General features: G+C 46.7%; 1 protein-coding gene across 1 annotated transcript in view; it reads right to left on the bottom strand.

Moving 5' to 3' along the window:
* Positions 1 to 16,159, bottom strand: part of LOC142775261 (uncharacterized) — a 43,940-nt gene extending 27,781 nt beyond the window's left edge. Inside the window, exons 1-2 of the mRNA XM_075876603.1 lie at positions 15,692 to 16,159; positions 14,183 to 14,408 (exon numbers count right to left, since the gene is read on the bottom strand). Coding sequence (XP_075732718.1) covers positions 14,183 to 14,408; positions 15,692 to 16,086 — 621 coding nt within the window. The 5' untranslated portion in view covers positions 16,087 to 16,159. The remainder of the gene's footprint in view (positions 1 to 14,182; positions 14,409 to 15,691) is intronic.
* Positions 16,160 to 17,823: the final 1,664 nt, after the last annotated feature.

The following is a 17,823-nucleotide window of genomic DNA, read 5'->3' on the forward strand; positions in this document are numbered from 1 at the left end:
AGTGGTCCAACAGCAGTCATGAAATTTGATACTGAGAGAGCCTCCACTCTGATTACAGCCAGTGCAGTGTTCGTATGACACCCGTGCATATTGAATGACGTGCTACTCAAATGAACATGGTTCAGGCATACACAAGTGATTTGAGCTACAGTCCGCAAACACTGTCTGTGTGATTTGCTGAGTGTGCAAACTGTGCGCGCATTAACGGAACCTGACGGAACCATGGAACCTGACGGAAATGCTGCCGCAATAAAGGTTATAGTGTATCTGCATTGTGCAGTGTTCTCGTTCTGTGATCGCGCAACTATGACAATCTACAAACGTCATACTACATGGAGCGAGCACATTTCAAGAAAACGAAGGTAATTAAAACGATTTCAAACCAATTACAACGCTCTACAAGCACGGCCAACCAACCATAAGCCACCAGTGAGCTGCCGATGAAGCAGCCATGTTGGATTATTTCTGGATCTGTACGATGTGACTGGCGAACAGGTGATAGTCGCTGGAGCCAACGAAATCTTCTGCACTATGATTTCTTCACTCACAGAACCATTCAAATCATTAATAGTATAACACGCAGTTTAAAAACAAAAGGTATTATTTTCATAAATTTGTTGTAATATTTGTTACTGTTGCAAATTGTATACTATTCTTTTAAGTGCGTTTCTCTACAGAACCCAAACGGCGCTACAATCGCTTTGGAATTGCTGTTCCCATTGGCTTTATCACGAAGGAGTGTTCCCTCCACACTTGTCACGCCACGTGTCGGCTGGGCATGCCCTCTCCTACCTTTCCTTCTTCCGTGTGTTTGGCGTTGCCATAGAGTTTCTAAAAATTAACTAGAGGGCACTCTGGTGCTGCCATCGTTCAGTGACCATGGGAATGATGGGTAGCACACACAGTTGCCTAGTCTTCATACTTGCGGGCGGCGAATCGTACTTGTGGCTTCGTTTATTGCTGTGTTTTGGTTTTGTTTTGAAAGAAAGATTGAACCCTTTTGAACTCCATGAACCAATTTGGAAAGGTAATTCGAAAAAAATAAGGCGGTGAAGCACAATCGCTGAACAATTGCTGATATTTGTTTCATGAGAAAACAGCTTCAAGCCACACGAACACACACGGAGCCAAAAGCAGGTCAGATGTACGAAATTTAGACAAATGTGTGTACTGCCCATCATTCCCATGCTCACTGAAGCGCCGTGCGTTGCAGCTCCCATAGACACTAGCGCCAAAGTTCACTCTAGTGTATATTGGGAAACTCTATGAGCGTTGCTACAGTGTACTAGAAGGGGGCAGTGGGCTCACTCTCCGACGGAGGGTATGCAGAGGGGCGGCTCCGGAAATGTCGCACGTTTGTTGTTCTCTGGTTGCACGAGCGGCGGCGCTGGCATCGCCATCAATGAAAAAATTTTGGGAGGAACGTTGCAGCTGAGCCGGTTGTGAGCCCGTCAATTGCTGCAGAGCAACAGAGTTTGAGCCACGTTGTGTGGCTGTAGACATTGTTGCGCCGAGTTTTCGCCATCAGCTTTGAGCGTTACGCACCACGCAAGATGACAGTATGCTTTACAGTGCGTACTGTATTCATGCAGCGACAATGGCAAAACCACTGTTAGGCGCTTGGGTGTCTAACAGGCAACGTGTTCGTGAAGAGTAAGCAGGACCTGTCATTTTTTAGCGGCCTGAAGGATGAAAACAGGCCGAAAGAATGCGAGAAGAACCAGGAAAGAGTGGACAAGCTTCTGGAAGACACCAATGCAGTTTGAGAACTCCACTTGCAACCGCGTTTGTGCATAATATCGATGAAAAAAAGTGTGCATACCTTACTGTCACGTGCATATGTGCTGAGGCCTGGTTCGCTCGTCGGGCGTTGCGAAATGAACCAGAGGCTGATGGTACCAAACAAAAACTACCACTTCATTACCATGAAAATCACAAAACAAAACAACAACAAGAACACGCACACGTTGAAAAACAAAGAAAAGGCTATGTCTTAATGACGCGCGTTTCAACGTCCGATTTCGTTTGCGTTCTCTAGTTCTCGCGCTTACAGTTGTGGCATGGGCTCCGGTCCGCTGGGAGTCCCTCTCAGGCATGATGACACGCCATATCGATGCTCAACGGTGGAGACGATGTTGAAGAGCCACTACAGCGGTAGCTCCAGTGGTTTCTCGCCGAGGCACGTGCTCGGGCGGGAAACTGCAGCCCAGGATCGGCGGTGGTTCCGGGGCTGCTTGCCGAGGTCGGTGCTCGGGCGGGAAACTGCCGTCTAGGATCAGTGGTTGCTTCGTGAGCTGCTCGCAGAGTCAGGTGCTCGGGCGAGAAACTGCCGTCCAAGATCGGCGGTTGCTCCTTGAGCTGCTCGCCGAGTCAGGTGCTCGGGCGAGAATCAGGGGCAGCGGTACTTCCTTGCGCTGCTCGCCGAGTCAGGTGCTCGGGCGGGAGCCTGGAGCGAGACCCAGACCGAACTTTCGCAGCTCTTAGTCCCTCGAACGCCACGTCCCGGCTCTCACGTTCCTCACTCGCCCCACGCCCTCTTCTTTTTCCTCCTATTCTTCCCCCTCATACCATCATTTTAAATTACCTATTCCAGACAACTTCTTTTTCTTCTTCTTTTCTTCATCTTGTCATTCTTGACACTCACCCATTATTGACGCCGAGGCTGTTTTCAACTTGTTTGGCTGACCAATTTCTGTGACCGAAGAGGCCTCCTTCATTTCTCAAGTCGGCTGCACAGCTTCATGAAAAAGCTCGAGGATATTTTCACAGAATGGTTTTGCCAGAGTAAGCTGCCCTCTGACAGCATTATGGACATACTGGCAATTGTTCAGCGCAGACTCTCAATTGAAGTTGGTTGCAGTGTGCACGCAGCTACCCTCAAAGCGAAAGTAATTACTTTTTACGTTGTAACACGTCTTCATTCAATTTGAAAGTGTTGAACACTGACAGTTAAGAAGGGAAGTGGCAGAGGGCCAAGCACCTGAAGATGAGCCGTCACACATGAAGTGAATAAGGTGTGTATATCAGTGGCAAGATGGTGTACTTCAGTACTTGCAAATAAGAGCTTTATGTCAGGAGCAGAAGCTTTGTGTGTATATTTATTTAGTTTTTCACTATGTCGCTCTACATATGTCTGACATACGTGTATCTGCATAATTATGATTATTATTAACTCCCAGAAAACAGTTGTGCCATGGTCTACAACTGCAGCAGAACAAAAATTATTTAAGCACTACAATTTCACTTTATAATAAAGGCGCAAACCCAGCCAGCACGCCTGCATGGTAAAGCTTTTCTAGGAAGTGAACGTGCACTGTTTTCTAACTATGTCGTAAAAGGGCGGGCATCATCTTGTTCTGCATTCTTTTTAGGTTCGGTCTACACAGCATGAACCGTACGTTTGGTCACTGTATCAAAACATTTATTTGTGGGATACATCATCCTTTTCGACGAGGTGTTATATGCGAGGAAACACGATGTGGCCTGAACAAATATAGTGCTTATCAGGAATACTCTACTAACTGAAGCACACACCCTCCGAACCCCCCGCCCCCCCCCCACACACACACAAAGCGTTAGGTGCGTCGCACTAGAAAGGAGACTGCACCGGCTGCCATCGAACTAGTTTTTGGGAAGCTGTATCGCAAAAGAAAAGGAAAACACTGTGAAGCGAGAGCACCAGAATCTCTTAATACAATCACAGGGCAGTCAAAGCATGGAAGTGTATTACAAATATCGAATAAATGCACGTTCCAACTTTTACGACCGGCCATCGGCGAGCACCTTCTGCAGGTGAAGCTTCCATTGAAGATGCCTCTGGCGCCACCTCTCTTTTCTGACGCCAAAAGCGTCAGAGTAGCTGTGGAGCAAGCCCACTGCCCTCTTCTAGTACACTGTAGCGTTGCATAAGTTGTTGCCAGATTCGGAAGGTCAGTGTTGCCAGACTGCCCCCAAATTAGGCAAAGAAATTGGCCCCTATAGTTGTGGCTTTTCCGTGAGGGTTTGGTGTCGTCCGCGGTGCATTTTGCGAATGCACGAGCGACGCTAGCCGTTTTATCTAACGAAATGAACCGCGCCTTGCAGACGTTTGGCGCGTTTTATTGCTGTGTGCGCTGCTGTGCAATCAAGAGATCGTGTCTCAGAGTTAGAGAATCAACGACGCGTTGTCCGCCGTGCATTTCTCGAGTGCGATGAACTCTTCCGCGAGTGTGTGTGCGACGTTATCAACGCAATGAACCGCGCGTTACAGAAGTCGGGTCGAGTTCTCTTGCTGTGTGTGCAGCTGTGCAATTAGGAGATCGCAACACAGCATTAGGGACGACGGGGAAAACTGAATAGAGTCGCAGCAGGTGGTGCGCTGCCCCCCCCCCCCTTTTTTTCACAGCTGATCGTGCCGCGTCCGAACGCGTGGCATGACGGGGACGTTACGCTTCCCTTAGCTGTGTCAGCACAAGACATATCGTTCAGACTCGTGTAATGTGACAAATACACGTCCCAAGGCTGGCTAATTGGGGTACATTGGATATGATACAGCTATATACGCCTGGAAGGCTGCTTTATCGACGCAGCTTGAGCGAATTAAGCGCGACTCGCGCGTACCTGCAAATAGGACACCACCGATCAGCCGCCGTCACTTGCAGGGCCTATCCCACAATAAATACAAACGACTGAAATTCCGAATAATGAATGACAATATATATGACGGGGTGACAATATATATATATATATATATATATATATATATATATATATATATATATATATATATATATATATATATATATATATATATATATATATGTATATATATATATATAAGGGAACTATGCGAACGACGACGAAGAAGCAAGAAACGGCATGCCACAGCGTAGCTGCACACGCGCGACCCGAGCTTGCGCTTGTTTTGTATTTTCGGCCTGTTGACGTTCCTCGCTCTTCTGGCGTTCCTTGGCCTTCCAGTAGGTCTATACGTAAATAAACTACGTGACATCTGGTGGAGGTGTGTGGACTCCCGTACAAACCTGGAACTTCGCTCCCGTTAGCTTCCCCCTCTACGTGACACGAACATGGCCACCGAGACGCCTCTCCAGGTGGGACCTTCGACCATCCACGTCACTTGCGGCGCCGTGTATCCTCAACGAGACCCTCCAATCTTCACGGGCTCCATAGAGTCGTATGTCAAAGATTAGTTGGCGAGGTACGACAAAGTCGGCGCAAGTAACAAATGGGACGACCCATGTAAGCTGGTCTACGTCACGTTATACCTTGCGGACACCGCGCAACTGTGGTTTAATAACCGCGCAGCTGACATTCCTACGTGGTCTGCATTCACGACTGATATTACGGACGTCTTTGGACGACCTGCGGCACGCAAGCTTCAAGCCGAGCACCGTTTACGTCACCATGCGCCGCAACCAGGTGAGACCTACACGGGCTACATTGAAGATGTGTTGCATCTATGCAAACGCGTCAACTCTACCATGCCTGAGGAAGAAAAAAATCAGGCATATTTTGAAAGGCATTGATGACGGCACCTTTCAGATGTTGCTCGCGAGAAATCCCCCCACAATTGCTGTGCTCGTTTCTCTCTATTAGAGCTTCGATGAGTTGCGTAGGCAGCGCGCAATTGCTCGTCAAGCCCTCACGACTGCTCGCAAGCTTGCACCTAGCTGCCCATCCTACCGATCAGCAGCCGCTGCTTTCGACAATCAAGGACTTCGTCCGCGAAGAGGTAGCGCGCCAGCTGTCACTGCTGCCACTGACACATGAGCCCGCGCAAGCTTTGGCACCGGACCTCCGACACGCCATTCGAACCCATGTCGCTGAGGCCCTTCCACCGATGCATCAGCAACCACCTGTCACTACGCCTCTCACGTACGCCGCCATCGCTGCTCGGCCTACGCAACAGCGTATACCGTATGCTCAGCCTGCCACGCCCACCTATGTCGTGCCTACAACCCCAATTGCTGCGCCGTATCTCTACGCGAGATCTTCAGCTCCATTTTACCGTCGAGCAGACGCTTGGAGGACGCCGAATAATAGGCCCATCTGTTTTGCCTGTGATATCGCTAGACACGTCGCCCGCCACTGTCGCCAAGATCCCCCTCCAGTTGACACCGTGGGCAGGCCAATTGCGTCATCGTCTAGGACGCCATCAAGGTACACCACTGACGGTCATCGACCCTTCGCAAACCATCGGTCCCCATCGCCCTGACGAGGCTCCCTGTCACCTATGCGTCACCGACCGGCTACGGAAGAGGGAAGCTGATCACTGCAGCTCCGGAGGCAACAGCTGCATACCATTCGAACTGCTTAAGGCCTCCATCTTTCTCGCCGCAAAACGTTAGTGACGTCAATGTTGAGGGGACCACCACACAAGCGCTTATCGACGCAGGAGCCGCCATTTCCATAATTAGTGAGACCTTATGCCGCAAGTTGAAAACGGTGACGATGCCTCTTTTGGGTCTGATGCTCAACACGGCCAACTCACAGTGCATAGAACCTACAGCTGTGTGTACTGCACAAATCATTTTCCAAGGTGAACTTTATGCCATTGGAATTTTTGTGCTGGCATCATGCTCCCACGAAGTAATTTTTGGATGGGACTTTCTTTCGCGTCATCGGGCCATCATATATTGCACACGTGCAGAAGTTGCCCTTACACCACTGCCAAGCTCTTGTTTTGTAGATTCTGTTTCTGAAGCTTACAAACTTATCGTTGTTGTAGACACAGAAATAGCCCCGAGAACATCCATCCTTGTAGCTCTGACCTGTACGGCCGCTCCTGCCAGAACTGTTTTGTTCACCGTGTCTGACGTATTTACCCGACGCCGTAGTCTACACTTGCCCTTTGCCACACTCACCGTGGAATCCGGGGCTACCACCATGCTCGTTGCGAACTCACTATCATCACCAGTTACCTTACTTCACGGAGAAGGTTTGGGTAACATACAGGACGTTGACCTCTTGCACCCTCTGGAGTTTGCTGAACACCCACCTGACCTCCAGCTCAGTGCTATGACGCCACCTGTGGCCACACTGCCCACGCCAGACTCATTTCAGCCATCTGTTGCCGCTGAGCTATCGCCGACACAAAGACGTGAACTCTTGTCCCTTCTTCGAGAGCTCCGTTCTGCGTTCGATCGCGCTCAACCATCTTTGGGTCGCACAGCGAACATCACGCACCACATTGACACCGGTACTCATGCTCCCTTACGCCAATGACCATATCGAGTTTCAGCGGAAGAGCGCCGTAATATCAACAAACAAGTCGACGATATGCTCAAGCGTGGTGTTATCCAGCGATCGCAGAGCCCTTAGTCGTCCCATGTTGTACTTGTGCGCAAAAAGAATGGGTCTATCCGATTCTGTGCCGACTACCACCGGCTCGATAAGATAACTCGGAAGGATGTGTACTGATTGCCACGCATCGACGATGCTCTCGATTGCTTGCAAGAAGCAGAATATTTCTCCTCTGTAAATTTACGCTCAGGATATTGGCAAGTTCCAATGGCTGATCCTGACTGATCGAAGACTGCATTTGTAACACCTGATGGGCTGTATGAGTTTAACGTCATGCCATTTGGACTCTGCAATGTCCCAGCTACCTTCGAACGGATGATGGACACCATCCTTCGCGGTTACAAGTGGAACACGTGCCTCTGCTACCTAGACGACATCGTCGTTTTTTCTCGCGACTTTTCGACTCACCTTGTTCGTCTTCGTGCTAATCTCCCGTGTCTCACCTCTGCTGGCCTTCAACTCAACATCAAGAAGTGCCATTTTGCCGCACGTCAGCTCGCTATACTGGGTCACGTCGTCTGCAAAGAGGGTGTTCTCCAGGATCCGCCGAAACTCCGCGGCTTGGCCGACTATCCGAAGCCCAATTTCATCAAGACGCTTTGAAGTTTTATCGGCCTGTGCTCATACTTTCGTTGATTTGTGCGGAACTTCTCTTCCATCATCGCGCCTCTTACCAACCTGTTGACAACTTCCAAAGGCATTTCTGCTTGGTCAAAAGAGTGCGACGAATCCTTCACCGCGCTTCGGCGGTTATTATCATCACCTCCAATACTACGTCATTTTGACCCCGATGCGCCTACGGAGATCCACACCGACGCCAGTGGTGTCGGTCTTGGTGCTGTATTGGCTCCACAAAAACCGGGATACCAAGAATACGTGGTCGCTTACGCGAGTCGAACCCTCAAGAAAGCCGAGTGTAATTATTCCGTCACGAAGAAAGAGTGCCTCGCAATTGTCTGGGCTTTGACGAAGTTCCGCCCATATCTTTATGGCCGCCTTTTCGAAGTCGTTACGGACCACGCTCTATGCGGGCTATCATCGCTCAAAGCCCCGTCGGGGCGCCTTGGTCGTTGGTCGCTTCGCCTACAGGAATACGACATTCGTGTTGTATACCGATCCGGCCACAAGCACTCCGATGCTGATGCGCTATCCCGCTCACCGCTACCGGCTGACTCAACTTCCTCGTCACCTTCTTCAGCTGTCATAACACCAATAGACTTCACATACATGGCATCGGAACAACGCAAAGATGTGTGGATTTCCCAACTCCTAGCCTTTCTGGCTGATCTGTCAGCTAATTTGGTCTCAAGAACTATCCGCCGTCAAGCCACACATTTCGCTATTCGTGACGTCCTCCTCTATCGGCGGAATTACATGTCTGAAGGTCGGAGGTGGCTGTTAGTGATACCCAACCACATGCGTTCAGAAATCTGCACAGATTTCCACAACGACCCGCAACGCGCTCAAGCCGGCGCTCTCAAAACGTATAACCCTCTACATCAGTGGTACTACTGGCGCGGCATGTACACATTGGTTCGCAAGTACGTACGTGCTTGTACGGCATGCCAGCGACGTAAAGCCCCACCTCAACGCCCTTCTGGTACACTTCAGCCTCTGCCTTGTCCAGCGCGTCCATTTGACCGCGTCGGTATCGACTTACACGGACCACTTCCCACGTCGTCTTCTGGAAATAGGTGGATAATTGTCGGCGTGGACCACCTCACGCGTTACACGGAGACGGCAGCACTACCCGCAGCAACCGCGAGGGAAGTTGCGTTTTTCGTCTTGCGCAACTTCGTTCTTCGCCATGGTGCTCCGCGCGAACTTTTGAGCGACCGGGGGCGTGTTTTCTTGCCTGACGCCATTCAAGCCTTGCTCTTTCAGTGCAACATGGTTCATCGCATGACGACTGCATATCACCCGCAGACGAATGGCCTCACAGAACAATTTATACGCACACTCGGTGATATGTTGACGATGTACACAGCTTCAGACCAGACAAATTGGGACACGGTCCTTCCATTCGTCACGTATGCGTATTACACCGTTACGCACGCGACAACAGCGTTTTCCCCTTTCTTTCTGTTGTACGGACGCGAACCATCGTGCACGCTGGACAATATCCTCCCATACACGCCCAACTCCTCTGAGTACACTGCAATTTCTGATGTTGCCAGGTACACAGAAGATTGCAGACGATTGGCCCATTCATGGCCTGTTGACGTTCCTCGCTCTTCTGGCGTTCCTTGGCCTTCCAGTAGGTCTATAGTAAATAAACTACGTGACAATATAAATATATATATATATATATATATATAAATATATATATATATATATATATATATACATATATATATATATATATATATATATATATATATATATATATATATATATATATATATATATATATATATATATATATATATATATATATATTCGTAATAGACCCATGTTGTGCTCAGAGTTAAGTGCACGTTAAAGAACCCCAGGTGGTCGAACTTTCCGGAGCCTTCTACTACGGGGTCTCTCATAATCATATAATGGTTTTATGAGGTTCAATCCCACATATCACTTAATCAACGCACGACCATTCAGTGAGCATGTGCGTACAGCACACCAAGCAACAGAACCGTCAAAAATAAAACAGGCTTGTGTAGGCACCGATGACTCGTTTGCACTTGGCTCGACGATTCCTGCCGTTACCCCAAACAACGGGTGATTTACTTCACAAGGAGGAAAGTGTCCCTCCTTGTGGTGCCATGTGTAACCTTTTGCATACATTTCGTCTTTTGCAGGAGCAAAGAGGCCTTTTCGTGGCAACTGCGAAGTTACTCGGGAAAACTTTTATGTGTGCGTGTACATCTCGGTGAGCTCATCCATGAGAGAGAACTAATCAGTGCAACGAATGTGGGCTCCTTTTCAGTCAGAGCTGTATTTAGAGCTGTAAAAGAGAAGTCAAGTTTAATGAAAACTAACTAGCCAAACTTCTAATTAGGCCTTCATCGTGCAAAGGTCACAGTCTTTCACCTTATCCTTGGTCAGGTGGGTCTATCTGCGGGGTACGTTTTGTAGCTGAGCTTCACACTGGTGTGGCGGCTTGGGCTAGTTGGTATAGCATGACGAACAAAACGACAACACAGAGACACTCGTGTCTTTTGTCTCCTTCTTATTTCTGTGTCGTCGTTTTGTTCTCGCACTATAACTATCTCCCACTGGTCCTGAGCCTGCTGTTTTATTTTTGGCTACTTTGCAAACTGCTGCCATAACTCCTAGTTACCATAAGAAAGGCTGATCAGATTTATCAGAGACTAAAGCGCAAATGTTTTGTGGCGCTTCAAGTACGGCAGAGATTCGAAAAGATTAGTCAGAATCATCGGCTCATAGACTTCAATAAATCAGCGATGACACTTTTCCTTTTTAATGAAAGAAAACAATTTTCCTCGTGCAGCATATGCTCTGACTGGTACATAAAATGGTTCCCCGTTCCCATCCATAAGAAAGCAAGTACAAGACGCTTTCCCGCCTTTTACTGTAGCCCGCTTTGCAATGCTACAGTACAAGGCGTGAAAGTGTGGCATAGGTGGCCCGCACCGCAAGGAACATTTCAGTGCAATCATCACAGCAGACATTTAGAAATAAATTACTATAGTAAATTATTCCCTTGTAATATTTTTATTTCCTCGTAACAATATAATTGAGGGATTACTGTGGTCGAAAAAAACCTTCGCCTTAGTTGTTGGGTTCCCCAGCCTGCAGCTGACATTGACTACTGTCAAATGAGGGGGGGGGGGGGCTCAGCCCCTCCAACTTTTCTCAGTGGTGGTGGGGGGGGGGGGAGGGGCTCGAGCTTCCTTGCCCCTCTGGCTGATAAGCTTATGCATCAGCTCTTCTTGCCTTAACTGCTCTTGTATTTCTTCCAAATTTAACCTATTTCTGCCACTCTGCATGTTAATATAACCTATGTCTAATGTATCTCGGGCCTTGTGCTTACATCCATTTCTTCTCCCACGGACCCCATGTGGCTTGAGTGCGTGGTAGTCGGTAACTACCGACCACCACGCGCTCTGCTGATTGATTTATTAATTGATATGTGATGTTCAACGTTCCAAAACCACCATATGATTACTAGAGACGCCGTAGTGGAGGGCTCCGGAAATTTCGACTACCTGGGGTTTTTTAACGTGCACCCAAATCTGAGCACACGGGCCTACAACAATTCCGCCTCCATCGGAAATGCAGCCACCGCAGCCGGGATCCGAACCCGCAACCTGCGGGTCAGCAGCCGAGTACCTTAGCCACTAGACCACCGTGGCGGGGCCACGCGCTCTGCTTGCTGAACTCTGAAAAATCCATCAGGGCACCTTGGTTGCTAGACTTTGCACCTGCAAGAGCTTTCCCTATTCGGTGGTTTACAAATCTGGCCGCTTGCACCATGATGCTGATTACCTCTCCCGGTACACTGTCGGCAATTCTGAGGACACCGACGCGCCCACGGAGCACTCCCATCTTGTCAATGTCCTACTTCCTTAGCATTGGGGAAGGACAGAAACGGGATACACTGCAGTTTGACATCATCAGCCGTGCTCAATCTTCGCCAAATGACGTTTTCGACCGCCACTTTGTCCCTCAAAAGAGGGTACAATACCGTTGCGATTTCCTACCTGACGAGAGTGACTTTCGCATTGTTGTACAAGCACTTGCGGCACTGTGTCCTCACCGAACTTCACGACGCTCCTACAGCTGGACACCTCGCACGTACGAGCGCGTACGGCGCCGTTTCTTTTGGCCAGGCCTTGCTCACTCGGTACGCCGATGCGTTGCCACGTGTGCGTTATGCCAAAGTGCTAAACCCCATCGTTGCTGCTACCCGCGAGGCCATCTTCAACCAATCGACATACCCACGGAACCATTTTACCATGTTGGGTTATACCTGCTTCGTTTTTTTCCCACATCAAGATTGAGGAACCTGGTGGATAGCCGCGATTACGAATTACGCTACACGCTCCATTACGCGATCTCTACCGACAAGCTGTGCAACCAACGTCGCTGACTTCTTGTTACAAGACGTTATATATGTTTCACTATGCCCTGTGATAACTCCTCTCAGGCCGCGGCCGTACATTTCTATCCCAAGTCAACGCTAATATCCTGCGTTCTTGTTGCACACAACACGCACTGACCACCACTTACCATCCTCGAATAAACGGCCTCACGGAAGTCAATGAGCACCAACAGCGTTTTCTAAGTAAAGTCACTGCACGGTTTAGGTTACATTTATGACCATATAGGCACACCTCTCTTCAAGCTTTATGTTCACTTATATGCATGATCATACGACTTTCAAACAGCCCTACAGTTTGCACTTACTTTTTTTTTTGAGGAGCACCACAAGAACAAAAAACATCGTACTACAGATGACAAGCCAAAAGTGGCAGTCATTACTGTCTTTACGATGTCTCACAAAAATTAAGAAGGTATATTGGAGCACGTGCTAACGCAAAGTTGGTGTTCTCAGCGCCAGTCAAACTGCGGGTCAATGTGCATGAAAAAAAAACTCCCTGCTTGCACTTGCAAGAAGCAACACGCTATGAAGTTTCTTCCATGCAAGACTGTAGCCATTCATGAGATACCGACGTCTTGCCGTGGCCTTTACATTGGTCAAATGGGTCGCTGCGTGAATGACCGGCTCCAAGAGCACAAGAACACTCACAAAGACCAAACTGGATGTAATCTACTGTGACGAGCGCGAATCGCTTCGAGTTTTGAACAGACGCCCATGTTACGTAAAATTGTCATTTCCGCACCCGGAAGATTCATGAAGCATTCGAAATTCATTCCGTTTAGCTACCATGTGTAGGCGCACGATACATTGTAGTATTCAACAAAAGATAGTCCCCATGAAAGAACTTTGCATATACTGGTTGAGACGCCAGCGCATTGTCTCCATTTCTTTCGTCTGCTTTATTTTTTTGCCTGTCCAAGCCGCATATATTGCTTCACACAAAACAAACACTCGTGTTGTTAGCAAGTGTTCTGTCGAGTTGGCTTTTTTCTTTCGTTTTCCCACACTTTTTTTTTACGATGAAGTCATTAACCTTCTTTTCTGTGATTACAAGTGTATCTGCTGAATTATGTGAATTTACAAAAGTGCATCGTTTCCATCAGCGGTGATTTACTCTTTATGTTGATCGACCACTGGCCTCTTTGTAGCGGAATGAAGTCGCAGCCACTGTGGCCGCATTTCGATGAAAGCGAAACGCTAGTGGCCCGTGTACTTGAATTTTGGTGCACAATAAAGAGTAATGAATGGTCGAAATTGCCGGAGCCCACCACGACGGCATCTCGCATAATCTTGTCGAAACTTCAGGGCGTAAAACCCTACCAAATATTTTACACAACTGCTCATGTTGCACCATGAGCACACCATCATTTGCCCAGAAGCACCAGACAATATTAGAGGAAAAATATTACATATTCCTTTCTCGTTCGAAATTCGTTCATTTTAAAACGTCGTCTCAAACTGCTTAAAATGTACCAGCTACTCCTTCTAAGCAAGGCAATATTTCTGCTTCAAGAGGTCTTGCTGCGAAAAAAAAACAAAATAACTGCAGGAGTAAGGGGTAAAATATACGCAGCCCTAATGGTTTAACAAACCTGAAAATTTCCTATTGAACTTGAGGAAGGCTTAACAATACCTCTGCGCAAGGAAAAACAGGTATCTGTAGATACATGGGTAAAGCCGTCTCGTCAGTTTTAACAAATATCTGGACACAGTACATTCTCCTCTCTTTTTCGCCCGCGATAATACAAAATGAAGTGGTATATCGAGCCGTCAGTCATCTGAGGTGTTATTGAAGTAAAATTTAGGTAAATGTACCTCGTAGTGCATCAAAACACCACCACTGGGATGTGCCATGTCCTCCGTGTTGTTGACGCTCTCTGCCTTGGCGAACACACATGGCAGTGCGTCTCGTAGGTGGGTCACAGTCTTCCAGGTCAAGACACCGAGGTTGTGCGCGGCAGAGTACAATGTGCCGCACTCGCTGACCTTGCGAATAGTTCTCTCACCAGTATCCACTCCACGGTTTCTTGGCTGCATCACACTGCATCGACAAAGCATGACCCTAGTTAGCATGATGAACAAACTGCCAAGCAGTATTTATTTCTTAGTGTTTCTTGTCACGTCGGGGAAAACGCCAGTGGACTTAAACTTCAAATTTAAATTTTCCTATTTCTTTCTTATGAGAGAACGTCTTATATTTAGGAGTATTTGCAAGATTGTAATTATAATAAATAATACGATGAATTTTATTTTAGTGTCATTTGGCTTGCATATGTCCGTTCACTCGGTAGTGCGGAAGTAGCAATCTAAGGTGTAGAAGTGTAGCTACGTACAAGTAAGATATCTATAAACTAGTACGAATTATATTTTACGGACACTGCCATAAAATCGAAAAATAATCTTTTCCAGAGAAGTCAAAACTGTTTTGACGCACAAATACACACATACGTACAAATCAACAGACAACGCACATGATAATCGATGGATACACAGAAAGATGTGTGTGTGTGTGTGTGTGTGTTAAAACGTGATGTTAAATTTTAAGGGATCATAAGTATTGCGGAGTGCCTCTTGACTAAATTCGCAAGCAAACAATTCAAAGATGGCCCAGGTGAAATTATTCAATAAAGTCATTATTTATGCCAGGTATATACAGGCAAATTTTAGGGCATTTTAAATACAGGCATTTTGAAGTATTTCGTCGCACATTCTAAATTATGGGCCCTTTCAGAAATGATTTCGGTTATCGAGGAAGAAAAACCGGTAGTTTATCGGTTCATAGGTGCAGCTATGGTTTAAGTAAATTATCGAATAAAGAAACACTGATTCGAAAGAAACCGTTTGACGAATGGACAAATTGCTACGTTTCTCGACTTATTTCGGAGAACTGGTCTTTCTTTCGAAGATACCTAAAGGCGACAATACTAAACCTTAAGCCTATAGCTGTCGTTTATCATTATTGTAAAACCCATTTTTTGAAATCACTGAGACCCAAAAAGTTAGCTTTTCACACGGTTATAGCTACAGCTAAGATGGATCAATTATCGGCTACATTTCTTGTCTTATCATTAACAGCATTCATAGAAGAAATGGAAGATACAAGCACCGAACGTTGCTATTTACGTTAACTCGTCGGCTTGCAATACACGTTCAGTGATTAGCTTTCTGCTTCGTTGAAGTTCGTTAAATATTTACAACGAAATATTATTCTATCCGGAGACAGAAAGGGTAGAATACATTTCAATCGCAAATAAAATAGTTCACTCAGTTCCTTAACTCGTTGCGGCAGCGTTATATCATGGATTATAGCAAGATGACATGTACCTGCTTATACGCAGCCATCCGCTGTAACTTGACACGAACGCTGCCTTGTGGTGGGTTCCCTTGATGGTCAGTGCTGCTTGCATGACGCTAGTCTCGAGGTGCCGGTCGCACTCGGCTCTCGAGAACAGTCTCACCCAGGGTTTGTCCCAGTCATGGCAACAAGGTGCACCAGCGCTGTTCCAGCGTTTCGCCACATGGACCCGGCTGGTTGGGTGGTCGTCCTGAATGGCAGAGTCACCGGACACGCTACACGCTTCGTCTTTGGTGTACGCTGATTCTACGTCCAACGACATCGGGATGTGATTCTTGTAAGTTGGTGACTGTGTCAAGCAAGCGCAGCCGCTGCCACCGAAGAGGTAGCGAGTTGCGCTGTCGCTTGGTGGACTGAGGCCCATTTCTGGTAATAGACCAACGCGGTTTGCTTCCACGAAGACAGGAAACGCGTTCCAGAGCCACAGCCTCACGTGCCGCTCGTACAAGCTCGTGAGAGCAAAGTTCTATTTGTTTGTTTAGATGAGCCTTACAGAATATGGCTCATACCCACTCTTGGGGATTGCTTGATTTGTTTGTTTCTTAGACCCAAGTCTGCTTAACCCACCACAGGGGATCGGCTATGAATCCATTGGCAGTGTGACTTGGAAAAAAATGGCGCAGAGGAAGCTCGAAATAGTTTTTGTTTTAAATATACGAAATGATTAGATTGTGCAACTTCAACAAGGGATGGCATAAAGAAAACACTTTGAAACAAAATAATAAAAATGGCCTGCATTTTATAGCTTTAGTTTTTGTTGTCGTCGCTTTCATATTTCAACGTACTTGCGGCCACGAAGCATAAAAGACGAAGCCACAATTATGCACGCGTTATGTAATGAAAATAGAAAACATAAACAGAAAAAACACGTTTTGCGAGTGGTATTGAAACTGTAGTCTTTTTTCTTTTACTTCTTTTTTTTCTTTTGAATTATCCAACAAGTTATTTTAAAACTATCTACTGTAAGTATTTTGACATTATGAACAAGTTGTTTTATTAGCCAGACACCACTCGTTTCATGACCGATCCACCGTGGTGAAAGCGTCAAGGTAAACACGTAAATCAATGAATCAATCAATCAGCCAATTAAAACAACTAAATGCTGTTGTTTTCCCCATCGGTGTGCCAAGACCTCTTCTTAGATGTCGCGAATCAAATAATTTTCTAAAAACTGCGTGCAGACTTTTTTATACCAACAACTTGTGTCCCGTGTGCCGATATCTCAAAGGGAAAGATCAAAATGTATTTTGTCGTACTGCTCGGCCAATATTCTTTTACCGTAATGCGCTATACCAGTTCAAGCATTTTACCACTTTCGCGGCATACCTTTGATAGTCAGCAGCTAGTACAGCTTCTAACTTTTTGCCATTACCAACCAGGGAAGCGTGTTTTAGTGTAGCCACCTACGTTTTCACATTGTGTGTTGTTTGTGAATGTTGTGTGATTTTGTGTTGGTTAGGTAGTGTGATTTATTCATTCTTTGCTTTATTGTGAGCATTTCTTTGTTTTTTACAGTCTTGATCTTAGTCTTCTCTCACGAGCCACATTTTGTTCTTCTCCTTGTTCACCTATTGTCCGTGGTGCATACGCACTGTGGAGGATTGGCCAATAATTGAGTGGTTTTATAAAATATTATCCAGCTTTACCATAATGAAGACTTTATAATAGAAAGATTTTCCATAGCTTCGAATATCGTGCTGCTTGATCTAATGCATGTATATATTTAAAGAAAGTAATTTTTTCTTCAGTTACAGCAATACTTTGATTTTTACACGTAAATACTGATGTTATAGACACGTTAAGACATCTGTGTTCTTGTTTTTATTTCTTTTTAAATTCTCACATTCAACTGCCACCATAACTCATAATTTCACTGTTTTCTAAACTAAGCTTTCAGATAAGCTTTGAAAGGCCGCATATTAAGGTCGAAGCTCCTTAGGGTCAAGCAATGTCCCCTGTCCGTCAGCGTGACACGCTTGGCACATACGCGCTGCGAGATGGCGGTACTTGGAGTGTTCACTAGATGGACGCACAGACGGATGCATGGACAGATGCACAGACAAGCAGACGGAAGGACGGATGGACGGACGCATGAACGGAC

Source organism: Rhipicephalus microplus, chromosome X, assembly GCF_043290135.1.
Source record: "Rhipicephalus microplus isolate Deutch F79 chromosome X, USDA_Rmic, whole genome shotgun sequence".
NCBI lineage: Eukaryota > Metazoa > Arthropoda > Arachnida > Ixodida > Ixodidae > Rhipicephalus > Rhipicephalus microplus.